We start from the raw sequence: 22,846 nt of genomic DNA on the forward strand, positions 1-22,846 counted from the left end.
GCCAAATTTAATCAGCTGGCTTTCAGGAAGCAGCTCATTCAACAAACCTACAAAAGTGAGTATGGATGAGGTAGAAGTCCACGCCCCCAATCCTCCCATACAATCCATTCGTCACCAACTGAAAAAAAAAATGCAGAGAATAAAGAACTGCAAGCTCTGCTATAAGAGATCAATACACGAACAAAGATCAAACGTTATGTACAGCACCTGTCAAGTCTACCTCTGATTCACATCTTCACGTGATTGCTTTTCACAGTGGCACCACAATCGTGACCACTGACTTGACCGACCGTGGAAAGTGCAATAATTTTTCCTCAGAGCTGAAACTTAGACGAATGACAGCTATAAAGATGAGAAAAAGTTTGCACATTCCAGTTTTCGTCTAATCAAGTTCGTGCTTAGTGCAGCCGGCAATTTGTTTTTTCTTTATATTTTTTCCGTGTTTTTGCCATATTTGACTAATAAATGTTCAAGTAATTTTGCACACACAACTCTGCTGTTTGTTTCTTTCAGAAGTGAACTAATAACCTACAATTTCATGTGTTGCAATATGCACTGGGTTTGTTACTTCTTGTGAAAAAAAAAATTCTTCCAGTACACTCCAAATCATCCATATTGCCGCGAATATTTGCAGTGTGTACGTTTTTCAAATCTGCCGCCACATCACTTTATCGCTTTGTTTGCAACGCAAGACGCGACTAGATTTATCACGATTGATCGCAGCCAGGCAGAGCTGATTCTACGTTGTTCCGGAATGTTCTAGTAACTTTGCGCTCTTTATCTCGAAAGTTCGCTATCAGCTTTAAATTGAGCACGGCCGACAGCGGCGGGCATTTTGTTCGACAACCGCCGAGCACGTTTGTCGCTTCGCCGCCGCCGAGTGATTCAGTCCATTTAGGGTGCAGTCAGCCCAATAAACAGTTTTCTTTTAGAAGACCCTTTTGTCCATCTTCATCGCTGCTTCGACTGCCGTCACCACTACGTGACATCTGGTGGAGGTGCGGGGTAGCCTTCCATGTTCCGGACGCCCCCTTCAAGTCGTGAAGCCAGTCCTCAGCGCTTCGCACCCGAGGACGAGCCAGCAGCTCAGCGAGCCAGCCGACGTTTCCAGAGAGAAGAGCCTGAGTTCGGGAAACTGCCAGACCACACCGGACAGCGAAAAGACGCTGCTACGAGCACAGCAACCTCGCCGAAGATGTCGACACCGATCATACTGCAGCAGCCAACTTTCAATGGATCCCTAGGCGAAGACCCTGAAAAATGGCTGGACCAATTTGAGCGCGTGGCGTTATTGAACAAGTAGGTTGATGCGGCAAAAATTGGACACGTGTTTTTCTCATTGGATGGCTCCGCACGCACGTGGTACGAAAACTACGAGTCGTCCCTTACGACATGGGAGCTATTCAAGAGAGAGCTATTGAAGGTATTCACCAGTGTCGTGAGGAAAGAAAGAGCCGAACGACTCCTCGAGTCCAGGATCCAGCTTCCGAATGAGCCCGTCCGCGGTTACGTCGAGGAGATGAAGCACCTATTTCATCACGCCGACCCCCAGATGACCGAGGAAAAGAAAGTTCAGTTTTTAATGCGCAGCGTAAAAGAACAACTCTTTGCAAGCCTCGTCCGCCAGCCGCCAAAAACAGTAGAGGAATTCATGCAAGAAGCCTGCGCGATTGAGAAGACCCTGGACGTCCGAGCTCGGCAGTACAATCGCCCTTCCTCTGCCTGTGCAATCCGTTCGGACACGCCGGCCACCACCAGCTTGCGGGAGGTTATCCGCGAAATAGTCCGAGAGGAGCTACGCCAATTACTGTCATCCTCCCCACAGCCACAAGGAGCGATTCTGATGTATGTGGTACGGAAAGAAGTGCAACAGGCACTTGGCACCCCGACGGCCACAGAACCCCAGGACATGACCAACGCCGCTGCAGTAAGGACTCCTCAGCCCCAACGACAACTCGTGCATCCTGTCCGACATGAACAACTTGTTCCCGAACGCCACCTCTCTGCCCCCGCCCACCCAGCCTACGATCGACGCTCAATCCCCAGGAAATGCGACGCCTGAAGGACTTCCGACAACCAGCCGTTGTGCTTCCATTGCGGTGAGGCCGGCCATATTCTTCGTCACTGCCCGTACCGACGTATCGGTCCTCGAGGATTTGCCGTTAACGCCCCACGACCACACTTCGGACAACGTCTGCAGGAAATCGACGAGTACCTGCGTCGAGAAGAGTACATGCCGAACCGCTTTTCGCGCTCACCATCGCCGTCAACCTCGCGCTTTGCGTCGCCACGTCGCACCTACGCAGCCGCGGTACGAGGAAGGTCTCCCAGCCCCCGTACGGGAAACTGAAGGCAGCAACCTCTGGAGGTGAGGTTGCTCAAGAGCGAAACGCCGAAGATCCTCCACCGACCACGCCCCATAAAGACGCTGCACCTGCGACGCCGCATGAAGAACCGGCACTCGCTGCACCGACACCACACACAATGAGAACCACGACGCAGGCTGCCTTGAAAACGACGCCGCCACTCAGAAGAGCTTGGACCACACGCCCCACCCGCGACTCGCATACGCGACGTGCAATGCAAGAGCCAGGACCTCTGACTTAGAAGTGACTATCGACGGCCGGAAAGTTACCGCTCTAGTCGACACAGGAGCCGATTACTCGGTGATGAATGGAACATTCGCTGCTCAGCTGAGAAAAGTCACAACGGCTTCGGACGGCCCACAAATTCGCACCGCAGGGGGCCACCTCATTACACCATCAGGACGATGCACAACGCGAGTGACTGTCAAAAGACATACCTATCCTGCGACCTTTGTTGTGCTACTGCAATGCTCCCGCGAAGTGATCTTGGGTATGGATTTCTTTAATGAGCATCAGGCGATCATTGACCTGCGATCCAAGCTGATCACGCTTTCGACGGACGAAGCCATCGCTTCGATGAAAACTCGGGAAAATCACGTTGCCATGAGTGTCCTGGAGGAAGAAGTGAGCGTCCCACCCCGATCAAGCGTTATCCTGACCGTAGGCGCCACGAAAGCCATTAACGCTGAAGCCATCATCGAGGGCAACATGCAGTTGCTCCTAGACCGAGGAATCAGCATCGCACATTTGCGCAATGGCCAGGCCGAAGTACTGCTAACTTCAGCGAAGAATACCGACACATTAACAGAGGAACGACGATTGCTTTCTTCGACGAAATATCTGACGTACGAGACTACTTCGCCCTCTCCGACCCCTCCGCAGAAGATTCGCCTGACCAAGAGAACTCGCCCACTTTCGACATCAACCCAGCCCTGCATTGGAACAGACAAGACCAGATCCACAATCTGCTTCAAAGCTACAGTGAGTGTTTTTCGACATCGCCGGAGGTGCGACAGACGCCAATTGCCAAGCATCGCATTATAACGGATCAACACGTCCGACCTCTCCGTCAAAGCCCCTACCGTGTGTCACCGTAAGAACGACAAGCCATCCGGGACCAAGTCGAAGAAATGCTTCGCGACGACGTCATCCAGCCTTCAAACAGCCCATGGGCGGCACCGGTTGTTCTAGTGAGAAAGAAAGACGGCACACTTCAATTCTGCGTGGATTACCGCCGCTTGAACAACATAACAAAGAAGGACGTCTACCCCCTCCCCCGCATCGGCGACACACTGGACCGCCTCTGCAACGCCAAATTTTTCTCATCGATGGACCTCAAAAGCGGCTTCTGGCAAATTGAGGTCGACGAAAGAGATCGCGAGAAGACAGCATTCATCACTCTGGATGGGCTGTTTGAGTTCAAGGTGATGCCATTTGGACTCTGTTCCGCACCAGCGACGTTTCAGCGAGTAATGGATACAGTGCTGGCAGGCCTGAAGTGGCAAATTTGTCTGGTATATTTAGATGACGTCGTTGTCTTCGCCTCGAACTTTGAAGAGTACCTCAAAAGACTTCGAACAGTACTAGACGCAATCAAGTCGTCTGGCCTAACCTTGAAAGCAAATAAATGCCACTTCGCTTACGAAGAGCTGCTGTTTCTAGGCCACATCGTTAGCAAGGAAGAAGTACGCCCAGACCCAAAGAAAACAGCTGCTATTGAACAGTTTCCACCGGCGGCCGATAAGAAAGCAGTGCGCAGATTTCTCGGACTGTGCGCATACTACCGACGATTTGTGAAAAACTTTTTGCGCATCGCCGAGCCCCTGACCCAACTGACGAAGGCAGACGTGCCGTTTAAATGGGAAGCGCCGCAAGCAGAAGCTTTCAAGGAACTTCAGCGTCGATTACAGTCCCCACCGATCCTTGCGCATTTTGATGAAAACGCCGATACTGAAGTTCATACCGACGCAAGCAGCGTGGGACTAGGCGCCGTCCTCGTTCAAAAAAGCGACAGGCTGGAGAAAGTCATCGCATACGCTAGCCGTTCCCTTTCCAAGGCCGAGGCAAACTATTCGACAAATGAGAAGGAGTGCCTTGCCATCATCTGGGCTACGTCGAAATTCTGCCCCTACCTCTACGGACGGCCGTTCGAGCTGGTCAGCGACCACCACGCGCTCTGCTGGGTTGACAATTTGAAGGACCCCTCCGGCCGACTCGCTCGATGGAGTCTACGTCTCCAGGAGTTTGACGTCAACGTCGTTTACAAGTCCGGACGCAAGCACTCTGACGCCGATGATGACGACGACGATGAGGACGCCTTCCTGGGGCCCATCAACCCCAGCTCTTTTGCTCAGCAGCAACGCTCGGGCCCCGACCTAAAATGCCTCATCGAGTACCCGGAAGGCAAGGTTTCTTCACCCCCCGCTTCATTCAAGCGAGGACTGTTTTCCTTCTGTGTGCAGAATGAGGTCCTTGTGAAGAACTTTACAGCGAACAAAACAGCCTACCTCCTTGTTGTACCTACTTGTCTCCGCGAAGAAGTTCTACAGGCTTCACACGACGAGCCGACAGCTGGACATCTCGGGTTTACTCGCACCCTCCGCCGCATTCAAGACAAGTATTACTGGCCCCGACAGTATGCCGATGTCGCACACTATGTGAAAACCTGCCGAGATTGTCAGCGACGAAAGACTCCTCCCACATGACCAGCAGGATTTCTGAGCCCCATTGAACCTCCCTCAAGGCCCTTTCAGCAGATTGGCATGGACTTGCTTGGCCCTTTTCCAACGTCAACATTCTCCTTCGACACGGCGCCCCCGATGTGCTCATCACGGACAGAGGAACAGCATTCACAGCGGAATTAACGCAAGCCATCCTGCGCTACAGCCAAACCAGCCACCGGAGGACAACTGCATACCATCCGCAGACCAACGGACTGACCGAGCGCCTGAACGAAACCATCGCCGATATGCTCGCTATGTATGTCGATGCCGAACACAAAACCTGGGATGTCATCCTGTTTTACGTCGTCTTCGCCTACAACACCGCAGTGCAGGAGACCACCCAAATGACGCCTTTTAGACTCGTCCATGGCAGGGAGGCCACGACCGCGCTAGACGCCATGCTGGCCAATGTTACAGAAGAAGAGAACGTCGACGTTGTCGCCTACCTTCAACGCGCAGAAGAAGCTCGAAGGCTTGCCCGATTACGGATCAAAGATCAGCAGCGGTCCGACGCCAGACGCTACAACCTACGAAGACGCAACGTGGAATACAAGCCAGGAGACCAAGTCTTGGTGTGGACGCCCATTCGCCGCCGTGGATTGAGTGAAAAGCTTTTGCGCCGCTATTTCGGCCCATACAAGGTTCTTCGTCAGCTGGGTGAACTGGATTATGAAGTCATCCCTGACGCAATGGCTGCATCCCAGCGACGCCGCGCACGACCAGAAGTTGTCCATGTAGTCCGTCTGAAGCCGTTATATGCGCGCTAAGGGCCGCTGCATTTCCATGCTCTATTTTCGCAAGATCCGTTTTTTTTCCTTACTAGTCGCATTATTTGTTTTAATGCATCGGGTCGATGCTTCTTTGAGAGGGGCGTAATGCCGCGAATATTTGCAGCGTGTTCGTTTTTCAAATCTGCCGCCACATCACTTTATCGCTTTGTTTGCGACGCAAGACGCGACTAGATTTATCTCGATTGATCGCAGCCAGGCAGAGCTGATTCTACGTTGTTCCGGAATGTTCTAGTAACTTTACGCTCTTTATCTCGAAAGTTCGCTATCAGCTTTAATTTGAGCACGGCCGACAGCGGCGGGCATTCTGTTCGACGACCACCGAGCACGCTTGTCGCTTCGCCGCCGCCGAGTGATTGAGTCCATTTTGGGTGCAAGTCAGCCCAAGAAACAGTTTTCGTTTAGAAGACCCTTTCGTCCGTCTTCATCGCTGCTTCGACTGCCGTTACCACTACGTGACAATATTTCTGCAGTAGCACAAGAGGTAACTAGTACTGGGTTACTTGGCAGAATAATGCGAAAGCTTCATGAGGATAAAGAACCACAATGAAAGGAACGTCTACAATCGCAACGAGCAAAGACAGTTGATAGAACGGGCCGCGTTCCTGTGCAATCAGTGCCTGTCTGTGGGAAACGCAGCAGTCTCCGCAGATTTTGTTTTTGTGATGTCACACCAAGTGACACTATAACAACTCAAGCCCAAAAGAAGCGCAAAACAACAGGACGTAGCAAAAAAGGCACAGGACGAGAAGTGTGCCAACCGCTGCTGCTTAGCTGTTCGCATGGTTCAAACGCCAACAGCAGACGTGTGGCGGGAGCAGGGAAAGCGGAGAGTACTGGAAACGCAAGGTGAAGGGTCCATTTCCGAAAGCAACAGCAGCGGGCAGATCGAGACTTTTAATGCAAAAGCAATTCTTGCCTTATGAGGGTTCATGGTTTATGGGGTTTTAACATCACAAATTGACTCGGGGCCCTGAGGGACGACTTGGTGAAGGGCTCTGGAAATTTACACCACTTGGGGTTCTTTAACGTGCACCGACATCACACAGTACACAGGGCCTCTAGAATTTTGTCTCCATCGAAATCGAATCGTCGTGGCTGGGGCCGAACCCGCGTCTTCCGGGTCAGCCGTAGAGCACATCTACTGAGCCCCTGTGGCGGCACTCTTGCCTCATGAGTGGCACGGACACACGTGTCACGCTTGCACCAATCCCTAGCCAATCCAATCCATAGCTATCTAACAAGCCAACCCATAATCCAATACATAAGCCAAAAAGCCAAACCATAATCCACAATCCATTCCGTAATCCAATCAAGGTCACGAACTGTCAATGAAGAAAAATATGAAAAGAAAATTTGGGACTAGGCACGAATCAAACCCGCGCCTGTGGCGTGCGAAACGGGGACAATTCCTCTACGCCACAACTGTTCGACGTCTGCAGTGACTAAAGGTGCACCTAGTGAATACACAATTGTCTTAGAAGTGTACATGAGTAATTATGAGCATATAAATTACACGTCGTAATTAACCAAGTACGAAAGTACTTTTCTGGTAAATATACTTCTTGCTTGGCGTGTTGTAGCACTATCACGCGGCACCCACTGAAAACCCCCACGCAATGTATGACGCTGGCCCAGTAGAAAGTGCCAAATGCAAGCACAAAGGCTTTTGCGTTACCGCAATTAAGCTGTCTTAAAGAAATTTGAGGAGGCGCTTAAGAAAGATACGACTAGGAAGAGGTGAGTGCTTCCTACTCTCCCATCGGCATTGTGGCAATGCGTCTTGTGGCCTGCCGCTAAGACGGTGGCGGTTGCTGCACCACTCACGTTATCAACAAGATCATCAAATGTCTCGCTGTGTTAATGACTTCGAGTAACGGAGGATTACTGTGCATGTGTGCTAGGCAATTTTATCTAAATTTAATTTTCAGTTAGGCTTCCATACTGCACAGTCATCTGGAGTTTTCAAACGAAAACTCTATGTAATGAAAGCCTGTATGTAATAAAAAAATTCCACTTTTCTCAATTTAGTTATATCCAGTTTTAACTGCAATCAATTACTTTTAACATGTTATATACAAGTCTGCTCAAACGGAGCAGTGTTTAACTCCTTAACATGTTATATACAAGTCTGCTCAAACGGAGCAGTGTTTAACACCACTTCAAAAGGCACCACTTTCGCAACCACCTTATCTAAGTGCGAGACGTTGCTCCTGAGCTAGCTTATGTGACACTGCATTCGGAATGGCCCCAGCCTGGAACCGTGAGCTAGCTTATGTGACACTGCATTCGGAATGGCCCCAGCCTGGAACCGTGAGCTAGCTTATGTGACACTGCATTCGGAATGGCCCCAGGATGGAACCGTGCAAGGCAAGCTGGGACGATTTTTCAAATCGTCAATTACTCTGACTGATAGTGACTGAGAATGGCATTCCCCGACTTTTCCAGATTGACCGAATTCCCCGAAAATTCCCAGTTTCGCTGTGTACGTTGTCACTTAGCATCTGCCAAAAAGGGCCCTTTTTACCCCACCATGACAAACATTAAAGAAGGCTGCTCATGGCTTGCATCAAAGCTCATACAGTAAAATCTCAATACAACGAACTTCGCAGTGCCATGAAGACCTGTTCATTATAATGAAACAAAGTACAGTAGGATGTTGATGAAAAGAATTTTCTGGAATCACAAAAAATATTTGCATGATCCAAAATTTGAATCATTCAGAACCAGCAATCCGTACGCAGAACCACAGAAAATGCATTCATGCAGATGTTTATGGATGATGGGTTTTATTTACAGCCGCGCCATCACTCAATGCTGACGGTAACTACAGCGCGACTGGCGGTCCCGAAGTTAGCCATGTATGGGCCGCGCACCACTTGTAGTGTCAGCGATTGCTAACTTAGGGTGTGTACAGCGTGACTGGCAATCGTGGCGTCGGCCACGCATGGGCCACACACTGCCTCTCACTGCTCGCGGTGCATACCTTACAACTGGCGAATGTAGAACTGGCGTTATGCGAGCAACACAAGGATGAGGTCGTGACTTGAACATCTGTATCATCTGAAATGGCACGGGAGGGTGATGAGAACATAAAAAATTCTGCACATTGTACACAATGCAGTCTGACCGAAATTCATCGCAAAATATATATCAACTGTGATCGTATCACCGAGAATCTACAGTAATAAGATGAAAAGTAGTAAATGCTTTGCACAAAGAAATTTTTCCACCTTTAAAAAGGGCACACGTGCAGGCAAGGCAATTATCAAACAGGAGGACAAGCAGTTTATTCCTTGTATATTTTAAGAAATCGGTGATTCTTTTGGCATTTATGGCGCAGGCTCCCTGGGATGGATGACATCTACTTTCTCGTGTATGATTCATTGCCATTGCCATACAGCTCATCCTCAACTGGGATCTTCTTTGTCACAAACGCTGGTAATGATGTCATCTATGGCCAGCTCCACTGACGTGAAAGCTGCACAGTCGTACTCGATACAGTTGTAAACAGTTACATGTAAGTCCAGTGGAAGCTTCTTGACTTCGTTTCACAGATCCTTAGCACTGGCGCCGTCTTCACGTCCCAAGCGAAGCGTATCATCTGTGTTGTCGGCATCTTCCAAGAGTGGCGGTTTAAGGAGGCCTGCTTTGTTTGCGGGGTCAAGCTGTGACTATCAATGAAGTTTGGTGAATTTTTCACGATCCTTCACAGTACAGTCGGTGACCATTTATATGAACTTCACAAGGACCGAGAAAAAGTCCGAATAAACTTTCACCTGTTTTTCCTACCTTTACTCTCTCACCCATAATCTGCACCGCATTCTGGATCGTTCAATCACTGATTGCATATATTTCGATTTTTCTAAGGTTTTTGACAAAGTCTGTCACAAAATTACATCATAAGCTTAGTAATCTTAACATTGAGCCTAACAAACAGATTCTGATCATAAGCTTAGGAATCTTAACGTTGAGCCTAATGATCAGAGATTCTGATGCCATCTACACTCACAGGGACCGAGGAAAAGTCTGAATAAACCTTTCGCCTATCTTTCCTACCTTTACTATCTATCTTTCACCCACAATCTGCACCGCATTGTGGACCGTTCTTCAATCGTTGATTGCATATATTTAGATTTTTCTAAGGCTTTTGACAGTCTGTCATAAATTACTATTTCATAAGTTTAGTAATCTTAACATTAAGCCTTACGTTTTAAAATGGACCCAGTCAACTATGGATATCCGTGGTACCTCCAATTAAGGTACGAATCTCCGGCGCCAGGTGAGGATGTATGTAGAGCACAATAACGGACGTCCCTATCCGGATATACACATTGGAGATTCGCAGTATGTCCGATGGACATTCATCATCAGATGGCTGGCGGATATCTGTGGACGGACGTCCAGTGGGTATCCGTGAATATCCCTTTAGGAATTTGAGCTTACATCACATATGTATTTTGTTTTTCCTCAGACAATTGAAAAGGTATTTTATTTTGCAAATGACAAAATTCAGCCAATCAAATTTCTATATCAGCAATTAGTTTAATATTGTGTTCATACGAAAGAGCCTGGATTTAATTGCATGACTTTCTGGCACCAGTGCTCATAATTAACGCCCTTTTGTTCTCCAGCATTCCACCGAGGTAAACGAGGCATGCAGCGATGCAGACTTCCATCAAAGCTAAAACTCCTTCCAGGGGCCGCGGCAGAGCGATAGCGGCAATGGGCCTAAAAGTCGTTTGTGTTGGGTTTTTTATGGCACATAGGCGGCTAAGGCCATCATGCGCCAAACGCAAGGTATAGAAAATTGTCTCCTGCCGGATTTTACATGACACAAATGAAGCGGTGGTGTAAAGGACCTAAAATGTTAGTTATATTGATTTAATTGGCACAAAAGCAGCTGAGGCTATGATGTGTCAAACACACGGCTAGAGCTTTTGTTAAAGGTTACGCTTTTTATATCTAAAGTTTGTTTAAAACATTGGCTTCTCTGAGAAACTTAAAAATGCTTGAAAAATCAACCAGTGCTTGATCTCCCAAAAGTAACATGGGGTGTAGTGGGATGTATTCATTGTAGAATGTTGTGAAATATTTTTTCCTCAGTTGTTCCAGTTTAGTGCATACAATTAAAATGTGGTTTACCGTGAGTTCATCGCCACACATTTCGCAGAAAGGTTTGTCTTTTTTTTGTCAGTAAGAAGTTGTAAGGTGTGTGTGTTCAATGCGTAGTCGACACAAAATAACTTCTGTAAAACGCTCCTGATGTTTACATGATCTCCATTCTCCCAAAACAGGTTTTATAGAATGTAGTTTGTTGTTTGTCTGTTCGTCCCATGCAATCTGCCACTTATTCCCGAGTTTACTGTGCAGTAATTTAGAAAAATCTCTCTGTGGTATGTTAAATTGTTTTATATGACCAATTTGAGCTTGTGCTGCGCAAGCATCTGCTCTCTCATTACCTAAAATTCCAACATGGCTAGGGACTCAGCAGAATGTTGTTTTTGCTTTGTGATTTTAACTATGTTATGTATGATTTTTCCTATTATGGGTTCAGCAGCATTTGTAGGGTGCAGCGCTTTGAGCATACTCAGTGAATCGGTGTAAATTATGCTATTTTTTGTTTTGTTTTACAATTTGTTCTATGGCTATAAAGATGGCATAACACTCCACAGTAAATACCGATGCATACTGTGGCAATCGTATCGTTTTTTCATTTTTTCCTTGAATTACTGCACTTCCGACATGACTTTCTGTTTTTGAGCCATCAGTGTAAAATTCAGTGTAGGTGTCATATTTTTCTTGTACGGCAAAGAACTCTTGCAGTATGTGTTCATGTGACATTTGCTCTTTGTTTACGTGTGTCAGTGTGAAGTCACACACCGTAGAGAGGCTGTGCCATGGTGGCAGATATTCACGTCTTAGTGCAATATTCGGTCGGGCATCCAGCACTGATAACTCTTCACATTTGTCTTCAAAGCGCATTATTAGTGGCCTGATAAAATGTGGTTTATTTTTGAATAATCTTCTAGATGGGCACTTGGTAACAATGGGATAGCAGAGATGTTTAGGAAGAGAACGGGTTTTTAGGATGTACGTGCATGTAAGTGTGACTCTTCTATCCTCTAGTGTGGGCTCATTAGCTTCAACATAGACTATTTACCGGAGATGTTCAATATGCTCCAGTTGATAGGCGCAGACCAAGATTATGAACAGGGTCCAGTCGTTTCAAGTAGGATGCTCCTGCTGAACCATATACTATGCACCCGTAGTCCAGCTTGGAGCGCACCAAAGAGCGGTATATTTGTAATAGGCATGCTCTATCAGACCCCCACCGTTTTCGCGAGAGTACCTTTAATACACTGAGGGCTTGGGATGCTTTGTTTTTAAGGTTGTTAATGTGTGGTAGAAATGTAAGTTTCTTGTCAAAAGTGACACCTAAAAATTTATGTTCCTGTTTGACTGGCAGTGTGGTTTGATTCAAGCACAGATTGGGATCGACCTGTAGGTCTCATCGTAATGAGAACAGAACAGCTACTGTTTTTTGAGGAGAGAATTTGAATCAATTTTTCTCTGCCCAAGCAGCCAGTTTATTTAGTGTGATTTGTATTTGTCTCTCCCAGGACAGTATGCTGGAAGAAGTGTATGCTATCTGTAGGTCATCTACAAAAAATGAATACATTACGGACTTGGGTATTACTTTGGCCAAAGAATTCATTTTTACTATGAAGAGTGTTGCACTTAAAATGCATCCCTGGGGTACGCCATTCTCTTGGGTGAATGTCATTGACAGAGTAGCTCCTAGACGGACTCTGAATGTGCGGTTGGTCAGGAAGTCGTTCAAGCAATTCAGCATCCTGCCGCGGATCCCTAGCTCTGCTAGGTCATGGAGGATGCCGAACTTCCACGTGGTATCATAGGCCTTCTCCAAATCGAAGAAGACCCCGATACAGTGCTGTTTGTGGATGAGTGCCTCTCGGATGGTGTTTTCTAGGCGGACAAGGTGATCAGTGGTCGAGCATGCTTTCTTAAATCCACATTGATGTACATCTAAGAGTCGACGAGATTCAAGTGTGAAGGTCAGTCTAACGCTTATTATACTTTCGAAAAATTTAGCAATGCAGCTGGTGACGGCTATCGGTCTGTAATTGTTAGGACTTGTTGGTGGTTTTCCGGGTTTCAGAAAAGGTACTATTCTTGCTTTCTTCCACTCCTCAGGTATATTCCCAGTTGTTCCTATTTTGTAAAAGAATTTCAACAATGCCTGCATGGCAGCCTCAGAGAGATGGGCGAGCATAGTGTAATGCACATTGTCTGGGCCTGGTGTTGTCTTTTTACCAGAAGATAATACCCTATTCAATTCTTGGAGTGTGATGGGCTGCTTGTAGTCCTCGTGCATACCTGCTGCAAATGGAAGTTTTTGTTTTTCTGCTATTGCTTTGTGCTTCTGGAACGTTTTTGTGTAATTGGACGAACTGGAAACTTCAGCAAAATGCTCGCCCAGTATGTTGGCCTGTTCCTCTAATGATGTTCGTGTCCCAGGTGTAGTCGATAGAGGAAGTGTGAAATGGGTATGGTCACTACTGAATCTACGAACTTTTTCCCACATTTTTTTTTAGGTTATTGAGCTGTTTATTCAGGACATATATTTCTGCCAAGAGGATTTCTCGGCATTTCTTCGAATGAATCGCGCTCTGGCCTTGGCCCTCCTAAAGGCAATCAAGTTCTCCGCTGTTGGATACCGACGCAGAGAGCCCCAAGCTTTATTTTGTTGTTTTTTTGCTAATGTGCATTCTTGTGTTTACCATACTTTATGTTTTTTTGTGTACGAGTCCTGTTGTTTGTGGTATGGCTAGTGTAGCGGCCGATATTATGCATGTAGTAAACCTTTCGTTAATTTCGTCTATGGTGAGGTCTTCACAAAATTCTTTTTCTAGTGTGGCATTAGCTGTAAAAAGTGACCAGTCGGCGAGGTGAAGTTTCCAGCGCCGTGGTCTTGTGGGGATGACTGGAGTAGACGATGAGAGGCTGATGATAATAGGTAGGTGATCACTTCCCAGAGGGTCATTTAAAACCTTTAAAAAAAGATGGTGATGCGAAAGCTAAATTGAGGAAGCTCATTTTTGCCGAGCTTGGGCAACAATAAGTGGCTTTTCCTGCATTTAAAAGACATGTTATTTGAGAGGATAAAATCTTCCGATTATTTGCCCCCTAGAGTCGCAGCGCTCGCTTCCCCAAAAAGGGGAGTGAGCGTTAAAATCCCCAACTACCAGATATGGCTCTGGAAGTTCACCTATCAATTCTTCTAGATCATGGACCGTTAATGTAAAATGTGGAGGACTGTATACGGAACAGATTGTTAGTGTTTTATATCTGACGATGCTGACTGCAACCGCATCAAGTTTTGTATTGAGCTTGATTTCTCGAGCAGGGACGCCGCTTTGGACGACAACTGCGACGCCTCCCAAGAGTCGATTTGTCTGCTTGCGATCGCGTATAAAAGTTTTATAATGTTTCAGGATATGCACATGTTGTGGACCAAGATTGGTCTCCTGAAGACATAAAACTATAGGCAACATTGACCCTAAAATATGTTATGTCACTGTAATTCCGCATTAAGTCCTCTGCCATTCCATTGAATTAAAGAAGCCATGTTTGTGTTTTTGAGAGGAAATGAAAGGGGATTTACTTATGTGGTGGGCCCGTTATGAGGGGCCTATCTTTTTTTCGCTCAAGAGAGCTGTTCCGCCGCTGTAATGGAGGCAGAGTGGGTGTTGTATCAATCACCTCAACAGAGGTGCTGGAGGACCGCGCAGCCGCGGTTGTGTTAGTTTCAGGTTTCTCCGGACGGGGGGAGGTCCTGCGGGAAGCCGACCCATGGAACGGCGGTCCCTGCTTTGGCGATGACAGGGCAGCTTTCGCTGACACCCTGCCTGGGGCGTGGATGGCCCTGCCATAGGCTCGGTGGGAGCGGCCTTGGCAGGTGCCGGAGTGCTGTGTGGTGCTACGCCCCTGCACACCACATCAGCGAAGTTTTGTTTTGCTGTGAAGGAGAATGTGTTTGTAATCACAAAACGCCTTCTTGCTTCTTTAAATAAAATGTTTTCTTTTGTCTTTATGTTGATTATCTCTTTTTCTTTCTTCCAGGACGGACACGCCCTGGAGTATGCAGCATGTTCTCCTTCACAGTTTGCACAGCGCAGGGCTGTGTCACATACATCAGACTGGTGATCATTCGAGGCACGTTTTGCGCAAGTTTTGCGACCGCGGCAGCTCTGTGAGCCGTGGCCGAACCTTTGGCAGTTGAAACATCTTCGAGGGTTTGGTATGTATGGTCTTACATTGATTTTCAAATATCCCACGTCGATTGTGTCGGGCAGGGTGCTGGTGTTGAACGTCAGGATCATGTGTTTTGTGTCTATTTCCTTGTTGTCCTTCCGGATTTTGATTCAGTGGACATCTATGACGTCTTGGTCGATGAGCCCTTCGAGCATTTCTTTTTCAGTTATGTGAAGAAAATCATATTCCGATATTACGCCTCGGACAGTGTTAAGTGAGCGATGAGGAGTCACGGAGACCGGGATTTCCCCTATGGACGTTAGGTTGGAGAGCTTAGAGTGTTGTACATTGTCACACAGTTCGAGCAATAAGTCGCCGCTGGCCATTTTTGACGGCTTATAGCCAATGCCTAAGGTTTCAGTCAAGCACTTAGACACAAGGAAGGGGGATATTATTCTTGCCTGTTTATCTTGTTGTTCACAGTGGATCACATGATATTTGGGGAAAGTTACTTTTCTTTTTTGAAAAAGTTGTTTACCTCGTTCCGCCCTCTTTTGAGAGAGCGATCGGGTTTTGAAAGTTGGGGAGCCATAAAAAAATTTAGTTTTTCGGTCATGGTGCCAGCCACCCACCACGGAGTCCAACAAGGGGACGGGACAGGAACTAGAAAGCAAGTCCTGCCCACGCCAGCTGTACACCTCAACTATAACCAAATATGAAGCAACTCGGGGTAGTTGGTCACACAAGGTTAACCCTCGCCGCCAGAAAAAAAGGAAAAACCAAGAAGCGAGTAGGAGATAGGAGAGTTGTGAGAAAAACGTAGGAACGTGAAAGATGGAGGGGAGGATAGGAAAAGGCGACTCCCGATTTCCCCCGGTCGGGTCAGGCCGGAGGTGCCGTCTACAGGAAGCTGAGGCCAAAGTGGTGTGTTGCCTCCGCCGAGGGGCCTTATGTGTCCAAACGCTCGGCATCGGCTCAACCACCAGGATCCCCTTTTCCCCGGACACGGCGATGCCACGCACGGCGAAGCGCGGGTGCTCGGGTCCGTGGTGATGCACGATTCACCATCATCCCCTTGTGGGGATGTCCCTGCGGATGCTCGGGAACCCGCGGTGTCGCCACTCACAGACGCCTGCAAGCTGCAGGCGCCCCCCTGCGGGGCCTAAAAGTCGATCCAATCTGTCAGGCAGCATTTCCGGTGTGGTCGTTTTTCGTTGCGATGTGCTTCTCTCAGTCTATTTTTGCTACAGTGCGCAAAAAAAAAGTGTGGTTGCTTGGCTGCGCTGGAAATGTGATGTCACCTATACACTCGACAAGACCTCCTTCTGTACCTATATCTCTCGTGAAACTGAACTGATCCCTTGCTGAGACGCTGACGCTTTGTTGCTTCGGAGGAAAGTGGTCTGGTGTTATCACTTGCGAGGTAACTGTGCTTGAAAATTACTTTGAGGATGTTGTGGGATGCGTGAAGCGCTGCAACACAATTACACTCACTTGTTTGTACTGGAGTGGAAGTTACAATTACGATTCAGTAGCTGCCGCAAACGTGTTTGCCTGCGTTCACGAGCCTACCACGAAGCTCAGAAGCCAGAGCGTCGAGCCTGTCTCATGCCCTTCAACTGCAATAGGACAAGTGCAGAAAGAATAATGTTTGTTACTGCTTTTGCGGTGTGGATTTGGCCAGAGTGTGGAGTGTACTGGTGCCTAAATAACGCCATGTCATGAAAAAAGCGCAGTTAAGTTGTAAATGATGTAAAAGTTGTCTACCTGTACAGCTTATCGACTTGTTTCAATGTTAGGCTTGTCGAGTGGATGTTTCCAAAACTTCTACGGCACGGTACTTTGCTTTTGCACATTACTTCGCACTGTGCAGTAGCATTTCTTAGGAGAGCTGAAGTGTGCTGTGAAATTTGCGAACATCAGTCACACATTCTTCACTTATCTTCCTATCGCTGCGCACTGAGTGCAGTCAGATGATGCAGTGCATTGGTATAGCTTTGTCAAACATGTTCATGCCCACAGAGTTCAATGCTGAGCAAGGTAGCAGTACCATCTATGGCACCCCTAGAGCTACATGTCCCTGGATTGTGAGCAGACCTTTCTCCCTTACTCCGCCGGAGCTGTGGATCATCAAATATACTGTTAGTGCTGGATGCTTGCTTTATCAGTGAACCTTGTGGGCAAGGTAGTATCAACAGAGATCACGTTTTGCTACGTCATGGCGTCACATTGTGTTGACAAAGTGCAGTACAAGTTGCTCATATTTTATTTCCTTGGCCATGCACTGTGGATGTGACTGACCTATGACCTATACAATACCTGCTGTGTACAGCAGCAGCCTGCAGGTAAGTTTGAACTGCATTGCAAGTTTCCTCCCCTCATGCAATTGACACTTCCTTTTTCTTTGCTCTGTGCAGTGTACTTGTACAGTGATGGATAAAAATTTTCAGGATCATTAGGGGAAATGAATGCTATTTTAGTAATATGTAGGGAAACATAAGTGTGGTATCTTTTCTAATGCAACTGGTTGGAAAAAAATTGCCTGCTCGTGTTTTTCCACTCTTTTTCAGACCTTTGCAGCCGGAAGGTAACATACCTCTGCAAGCTGCGGTTGGCACTGTGGCACTGTACACTACTAGCCCGATTTTGTTTTTTGTGCTATATGCATCGTAAATGCTTGTGCACCTCTCATCACGTCAGTGAGTTGCATTGGTATGTTGCAGCAGGGCTGGGTTAAAATTATGACATTCTCCTGGTATTGTCTTTCATTAACCTTTTCACTTGCAGTATCTCGCACTTAAAAAATTGGCTCAACTTTTAGTAACAGCTTTGTGTTTTCATGTTTTTTCAGAGCATCCCTATTTAGAATAACAAGTTCAACCATGAAAGTACTGTCTGCTCACGTAACTCTTCCTACAGCATGAAACTTCTGCTGGTATGACCAGCAGAGGCAGGCATTTCTGACAAATGATGAACATATGATGATTGCAGCCAGTAATATATCTGGCAGTTCCCATGGACTTGTATAAAAGCACACAGAATGCCCGAAATCAAAAGCCATGGGAACTGCCAGATATATTACTGGCTGCAATCACAAAGACCTGGTTCATGACGTACGAATTGTCTCATTAGATTCGCAGGGGCTTTCCGAATCAGATGTCCGTGGGAGATCCGCCGATCTCCCACGGATATCCGTATATCCGAAAACGGACATATATCGTATCTCCGCTGGATGTACAGCGGTTGATTGGGGATAGAATGCTTTCTTACTAATCGTTCGCAATTCGTCTCAGTTAATGGTCATAACTCTTCGCTTTCCAATGTGCATTCCAGTGTATTTCAGGGATCTGTACTAGGGACTTCAAATTTTTTTTATATTGTCAATGGCGCGCCGTGCCCTGCCTGTGGATGGTGTGATCTCTGTCAGAGAGTCGGCCGTAAAACGGAAAGGACTCGCATTGCTTCTGGAGCTCTACTGCCGAAATGACGCGTGTCCGACAACCGTTGTTTCATTAACACATTCTTTTTCCGAGCAGCATCTCCCCTTAACTCGGCAGCATTTAGCCGCGTATCAGTTAACTCGGACAACCCAGCGACAGCTATCGCAACGTCCATACTTGGCAGCCCGGACGTTCAAACATCCTTAACCGACGACGAAGCCGGCGCAGCCGAGGAGAGCCGCACAAACAAACAAAACTAGAAACGGCCGCAGGACGCGAGAGATGCGATGATAGTGAGATAGCAATCAGTGGCCAGGTGGCACTAGCCACCAGCCAGTGCACTGGTCGAGCATCCAGTAACCACTAAAAGCTGCAAAGGACAACGGGGCGGCATGCTGGGCTTACTTTGTCACCGGGTCTACGCACATGCTGCCCATGTCACCCATGCTACACCGACGCTGCAGCTGCGTTCTTTTGTGTTGCGGGTGGGTAAAAGCCATGTTGTGTGTGGACTCGTGCCTGCTGCGTTCGACTGCTGGTGCAGGCTGTCACTGCCGCCACATCCTTGCTGATGCTGCAGCTGCTTTCTTTGTGTTACGAGTGTGATAAGACGCACTGCGTGCGGACTGGTGCATGCTGCCACTTCAGTCATGCTTTGCTGTGATGGCGGCCGCCACCCCAGCGAAGTGGCCACAGCAGCCGGACAATAATTTATAAACGAAGGTGAAGATTTCAAAGAAGGTCGGTGAAGGCGCTTCTCGGCAAGAGGTAATGAAAAAGTATGGGATCAAGAGGAGCACATTGAGTGACTACGTGAGGAACAAAGAAAAAATGCTCGAAGCATTTGAAAGTGGCAAGTTCACTGGAACAAGAGAAAGGCTCAGGACGGCAGCGCGCCCAGCGTTAGAAAATGCATCGCTACAATGGATTGCAGATATGTGCAGTGGGCAACTTCCTTTGAGCGGGCTGCTGATCTGTCAACAGGCTGAGAGATACACAGCGAAAATGAACATTGACTCTTTCAGTGCATCTGAAGGATGGTTTACACGCTTCAAAGAAAGACATAGACTGGTCTTCAGGAACGTGTGTGGTGAGAAGGCAGTGGTAGATGAATGTTGCATCACTGATTGGAAATCGACTGAGCTTCTGAGCTTCCCCGATACCTGGCTTGTTACGAACCTGCCAACGTCTTTCTTCAACGCCAACGAAACGGCACTTTTTTTCAAGGCCTTCCTAAACAAAATGATCACGTTCAAGGGCGACCTGTGCATTGGCAGCAAGAGGAGCAAAGAAAGAGTAACTGTGCTCCTTGCCACAAATAAGTTGGGCACGGAGCACCTACCACTTCTTTAATAGGCAAAGCAAATCACCCTAGGTACTTTAAGAACGTTCACTGTCTGCCTGTAGAGTACAGAGCAAACAGAAAGGCATGGATGACCATGGATATTTTTCAAACTTGGCTGCGGCACCTCAACCGCTGCTTCTCAGCCAAAAACCGCAAGGTTTTGTTTGTCGCGGATAACTGCAGCGCACACACCAATGTGACAGGGCTGGAATGCATCGAGCTTGCATTACTGCCGCCAAACAAGTCGGCTGCTCTACAGCCACTGGATTAGGGCATTATCCCGCATGTGAAGACCAAGTACAGACGGCATGTGATGGAAAGGATGCTGCTCTGCAAGGAGGCAGAGCGTGAATACGACACAAACTTCCTCAGTGCGGTCCATATCTTAGCACATGTCTGAAGCAACATGTTTGCGGAGGTCATTGCGAACTCCTTCAGGCACAGCAGGTTTGTCTGCCCTGACGACTGTGCCTCCAGAGGACACTGAAAGGATGGGTGACGAAAAGACTGATGACAGCAGCATGGAGTTTCTCCTGCCTGCTGATGTCCGGTTTGCCGACTACACTGCTACTGACAATGGTGTTGCTGTTACTGGCCAGCTGATTGACGGAAGTGGTCGATGTGGCGTGTGTTCGGATGATGACAATCGAGATCAGCTGCCGAGGCTCTCGCCGTTCCAGAGGAATTCTGTGTACTAGTATCCCGCGACAGCGAGCGTGCGCACATTCACCTGATGGGGTTGAAAAAGATCGTTCTAGTGCAGATTCCGGCGACGAAGCAAACGAAAATAACAGTTTCTCAAGCAATAAAGGTACGTTCATGCTGTGTATATTTTTTTTCGTTTTCATGGTACATTCAATAATCCGGAATTCGGTTAACTCAGGCATTTTTCCTAGTCCCGCGAGATCTGGGCTAATGAAGTTTTACTGTAACAGAACTCGCAGTCAGCCACTTGTCTCAGCACCACGTGAAACTTGGCGGTGCAGTTGAACACACGCAATGGCGAAAGCACAAGAAAGTAGAATGAGACTCTGACGCCCCACTTCAATGACTGCACCCTAAATAAAAAAAAAATGTGATGGAGCACCACAATAGAATTTTCGGCACCGTTAGTCCAGGCCCAGTTTGTAACAATAAGGTGCCTTTACTATGGGTTAAAAAATAAATTACACAAGGTATTCGAAACATTCAGTATACTGAAATTCGCAGTAAATATTTTAGATAATTTCGTATATCTGGGAAAAATCATGAATGTGAGGTTCTTAGTAACTAAAGTTCACTTTATCACCAAAGAGGGAACCTAAGCACAAGCACGATGAATCAGGCTGGACGAAGAACCAGCCAATGTGACAGTGCTACAAACCTTCTGGTCCTCTGCATAGTGTTACAATAATTGCATCATGCTGACAGCCTGCATCCTTAACGCAGCGCCCTCATAAGTAGCCCATGGAGAGCAGAAAAAACAAGCCACATTTGTGCAGATGCATCACCCCAGCTTCATTATTCCTCGATGTAAATGACCTGGAAGCAAATGAGTGCGTGGGTGCACACCTGGTGCGCTGCGGCCGAGGGTGGATGATGATCGGCCGTGCTAGGAGCTGCGGTGTTGCCACTGGCATTGGCACTGCCGCCACCGCCGGTGCTGCCACCACCAGAGCCACTGCCTCCGCCACCACCGCCACTCCCGCCACCACCGCCACTGCTGCTGCTGCTGCTACCAGGAATATGGCTGTGCGCGTAGTGGTACGACAGGCCCGGGCGCGTCTTGTACCGCACGCCACAGACTGCACACATGAGACCACACAGACAGTGCCTGCAATGTAGTGGTGCCCTAAGGGGCAACGCTGCTTTGAAATACCGAAAAATTTATTTTTTTAAGTTTCTTGCATCCGCTTATATTCCTCGTATTTTATGCTGTCCTGAAGCTTCATAGCTGAAATCGACCGGGATGCACTTTGAAAAAATTGTTTCGTGAACCATGATGGCTCCGCATTGTGGGGAAATGCTCAAACAATGAGCGTTTTTCTCTGTTGCGGTTTTCTGCCGAGATACTAACCTTGCAGTGCAGATTTATTCACAGCTGTTCTATCTATTTTGACCCCATCAGTTTTGTCGCACTCCTAGTTCCAAACTGCAGATCAAGGCATTCTTAGTTATTCAAATTTGTATTAAATCAACTGTATGAAATTTTCTTCCCATTATAAATATGGCAACAAACACTGGACCGAAAAAAATTCACAATAAAAATTTGTGCTTTGCGGAAAAAAAATTATAAGAATGACTTTACCTGTAGCGCACTAGTAGTAATGCAAAGAATGCTGAGTCAGCCTTCTGCCACATTTTCTTAATTCTGCAGCCTTTACACAAGATTTACAGGAAGCATATTCATTAGATACCAATTTTCTGGACCTATAGTAGCAGTGAAATTTTGTGAGGATAGTCATAAAATTACTTCTCATATACTCAATTTCATGCAAATACGTGAAGCAAGAAAAATTTCTACTGACAGTCGTGTTTCCCTTTCAACAACTCCCTCGCCTCAAAAGCACTCAACTTGCCTACATAGCTTGGCCATTCTGGCAGAGACTATTGACTGATACTGTTTCCGCGTGAGAGCTGGCCAACAGAGGGAGGCAGTGTACAATGCAACATCTAAAAGACTTCCACCTTTGAGCACAACATTATGCATACAAAAACACAAAAATATAAATGTCAACTTAGCACCCAAATAAAATGAGCCCCACATCTTCCTGAAATTAAAAAGCCGCTGAAGTGGCTAACTGCTTTAAAAATCGTGCACTTAGACTTTCCCAGCTTTACACCTCGCGCTTTTGAAAAGTTAATGTAGTCACCAAATTAAAAATGTCTCCATCTATCAATCTTTCACCCGTGCAAAGGCTTGCTG

General features: G+C 47.2%; 1 protein-coding gene across 4 annotated transcripts in view; it reads right to left on the reverse strand.

Moving 5' to 3' along the window:
* d4 (double PHD fingers d4) overlaps nucleotides 1–22,846 on the reverse strand; it is a 74,573-nt gene that overhangs the window by 21,448 nt on the left and 30,279 nt on the right. For all 4 annotated transcript variants that reach the window (XM_077664754.1, XM_077664753.1, XM_077664756.1 and 1 more), the window contains one exon: nucleotides 21,493–21,725. In XM_077664754.1, the coding sequence (XP_077520880.1) occupies nucleotides 21,493–21,725 (233 nt within the window). The remainder of the gene's footprint in view (nucleotides 1–21,492; nucleotides 21,726–22,846) is intronic.

The sequence above is a fragment of the Amblyomma americanum genome, chromosome 5 (genome assembly GCF_052857255.1).
Source record: "Amblyomma americanum isolate KBUSLIRL-KWMA chromosome 5, ASM5285725v1, whole genome shotgun sequence".
NCBI lineage: Eukaryota > Metazoa > Arthropoda > Arachnida > Ixodida > Ixodidae > Amblyomma > Amblyomma americanum.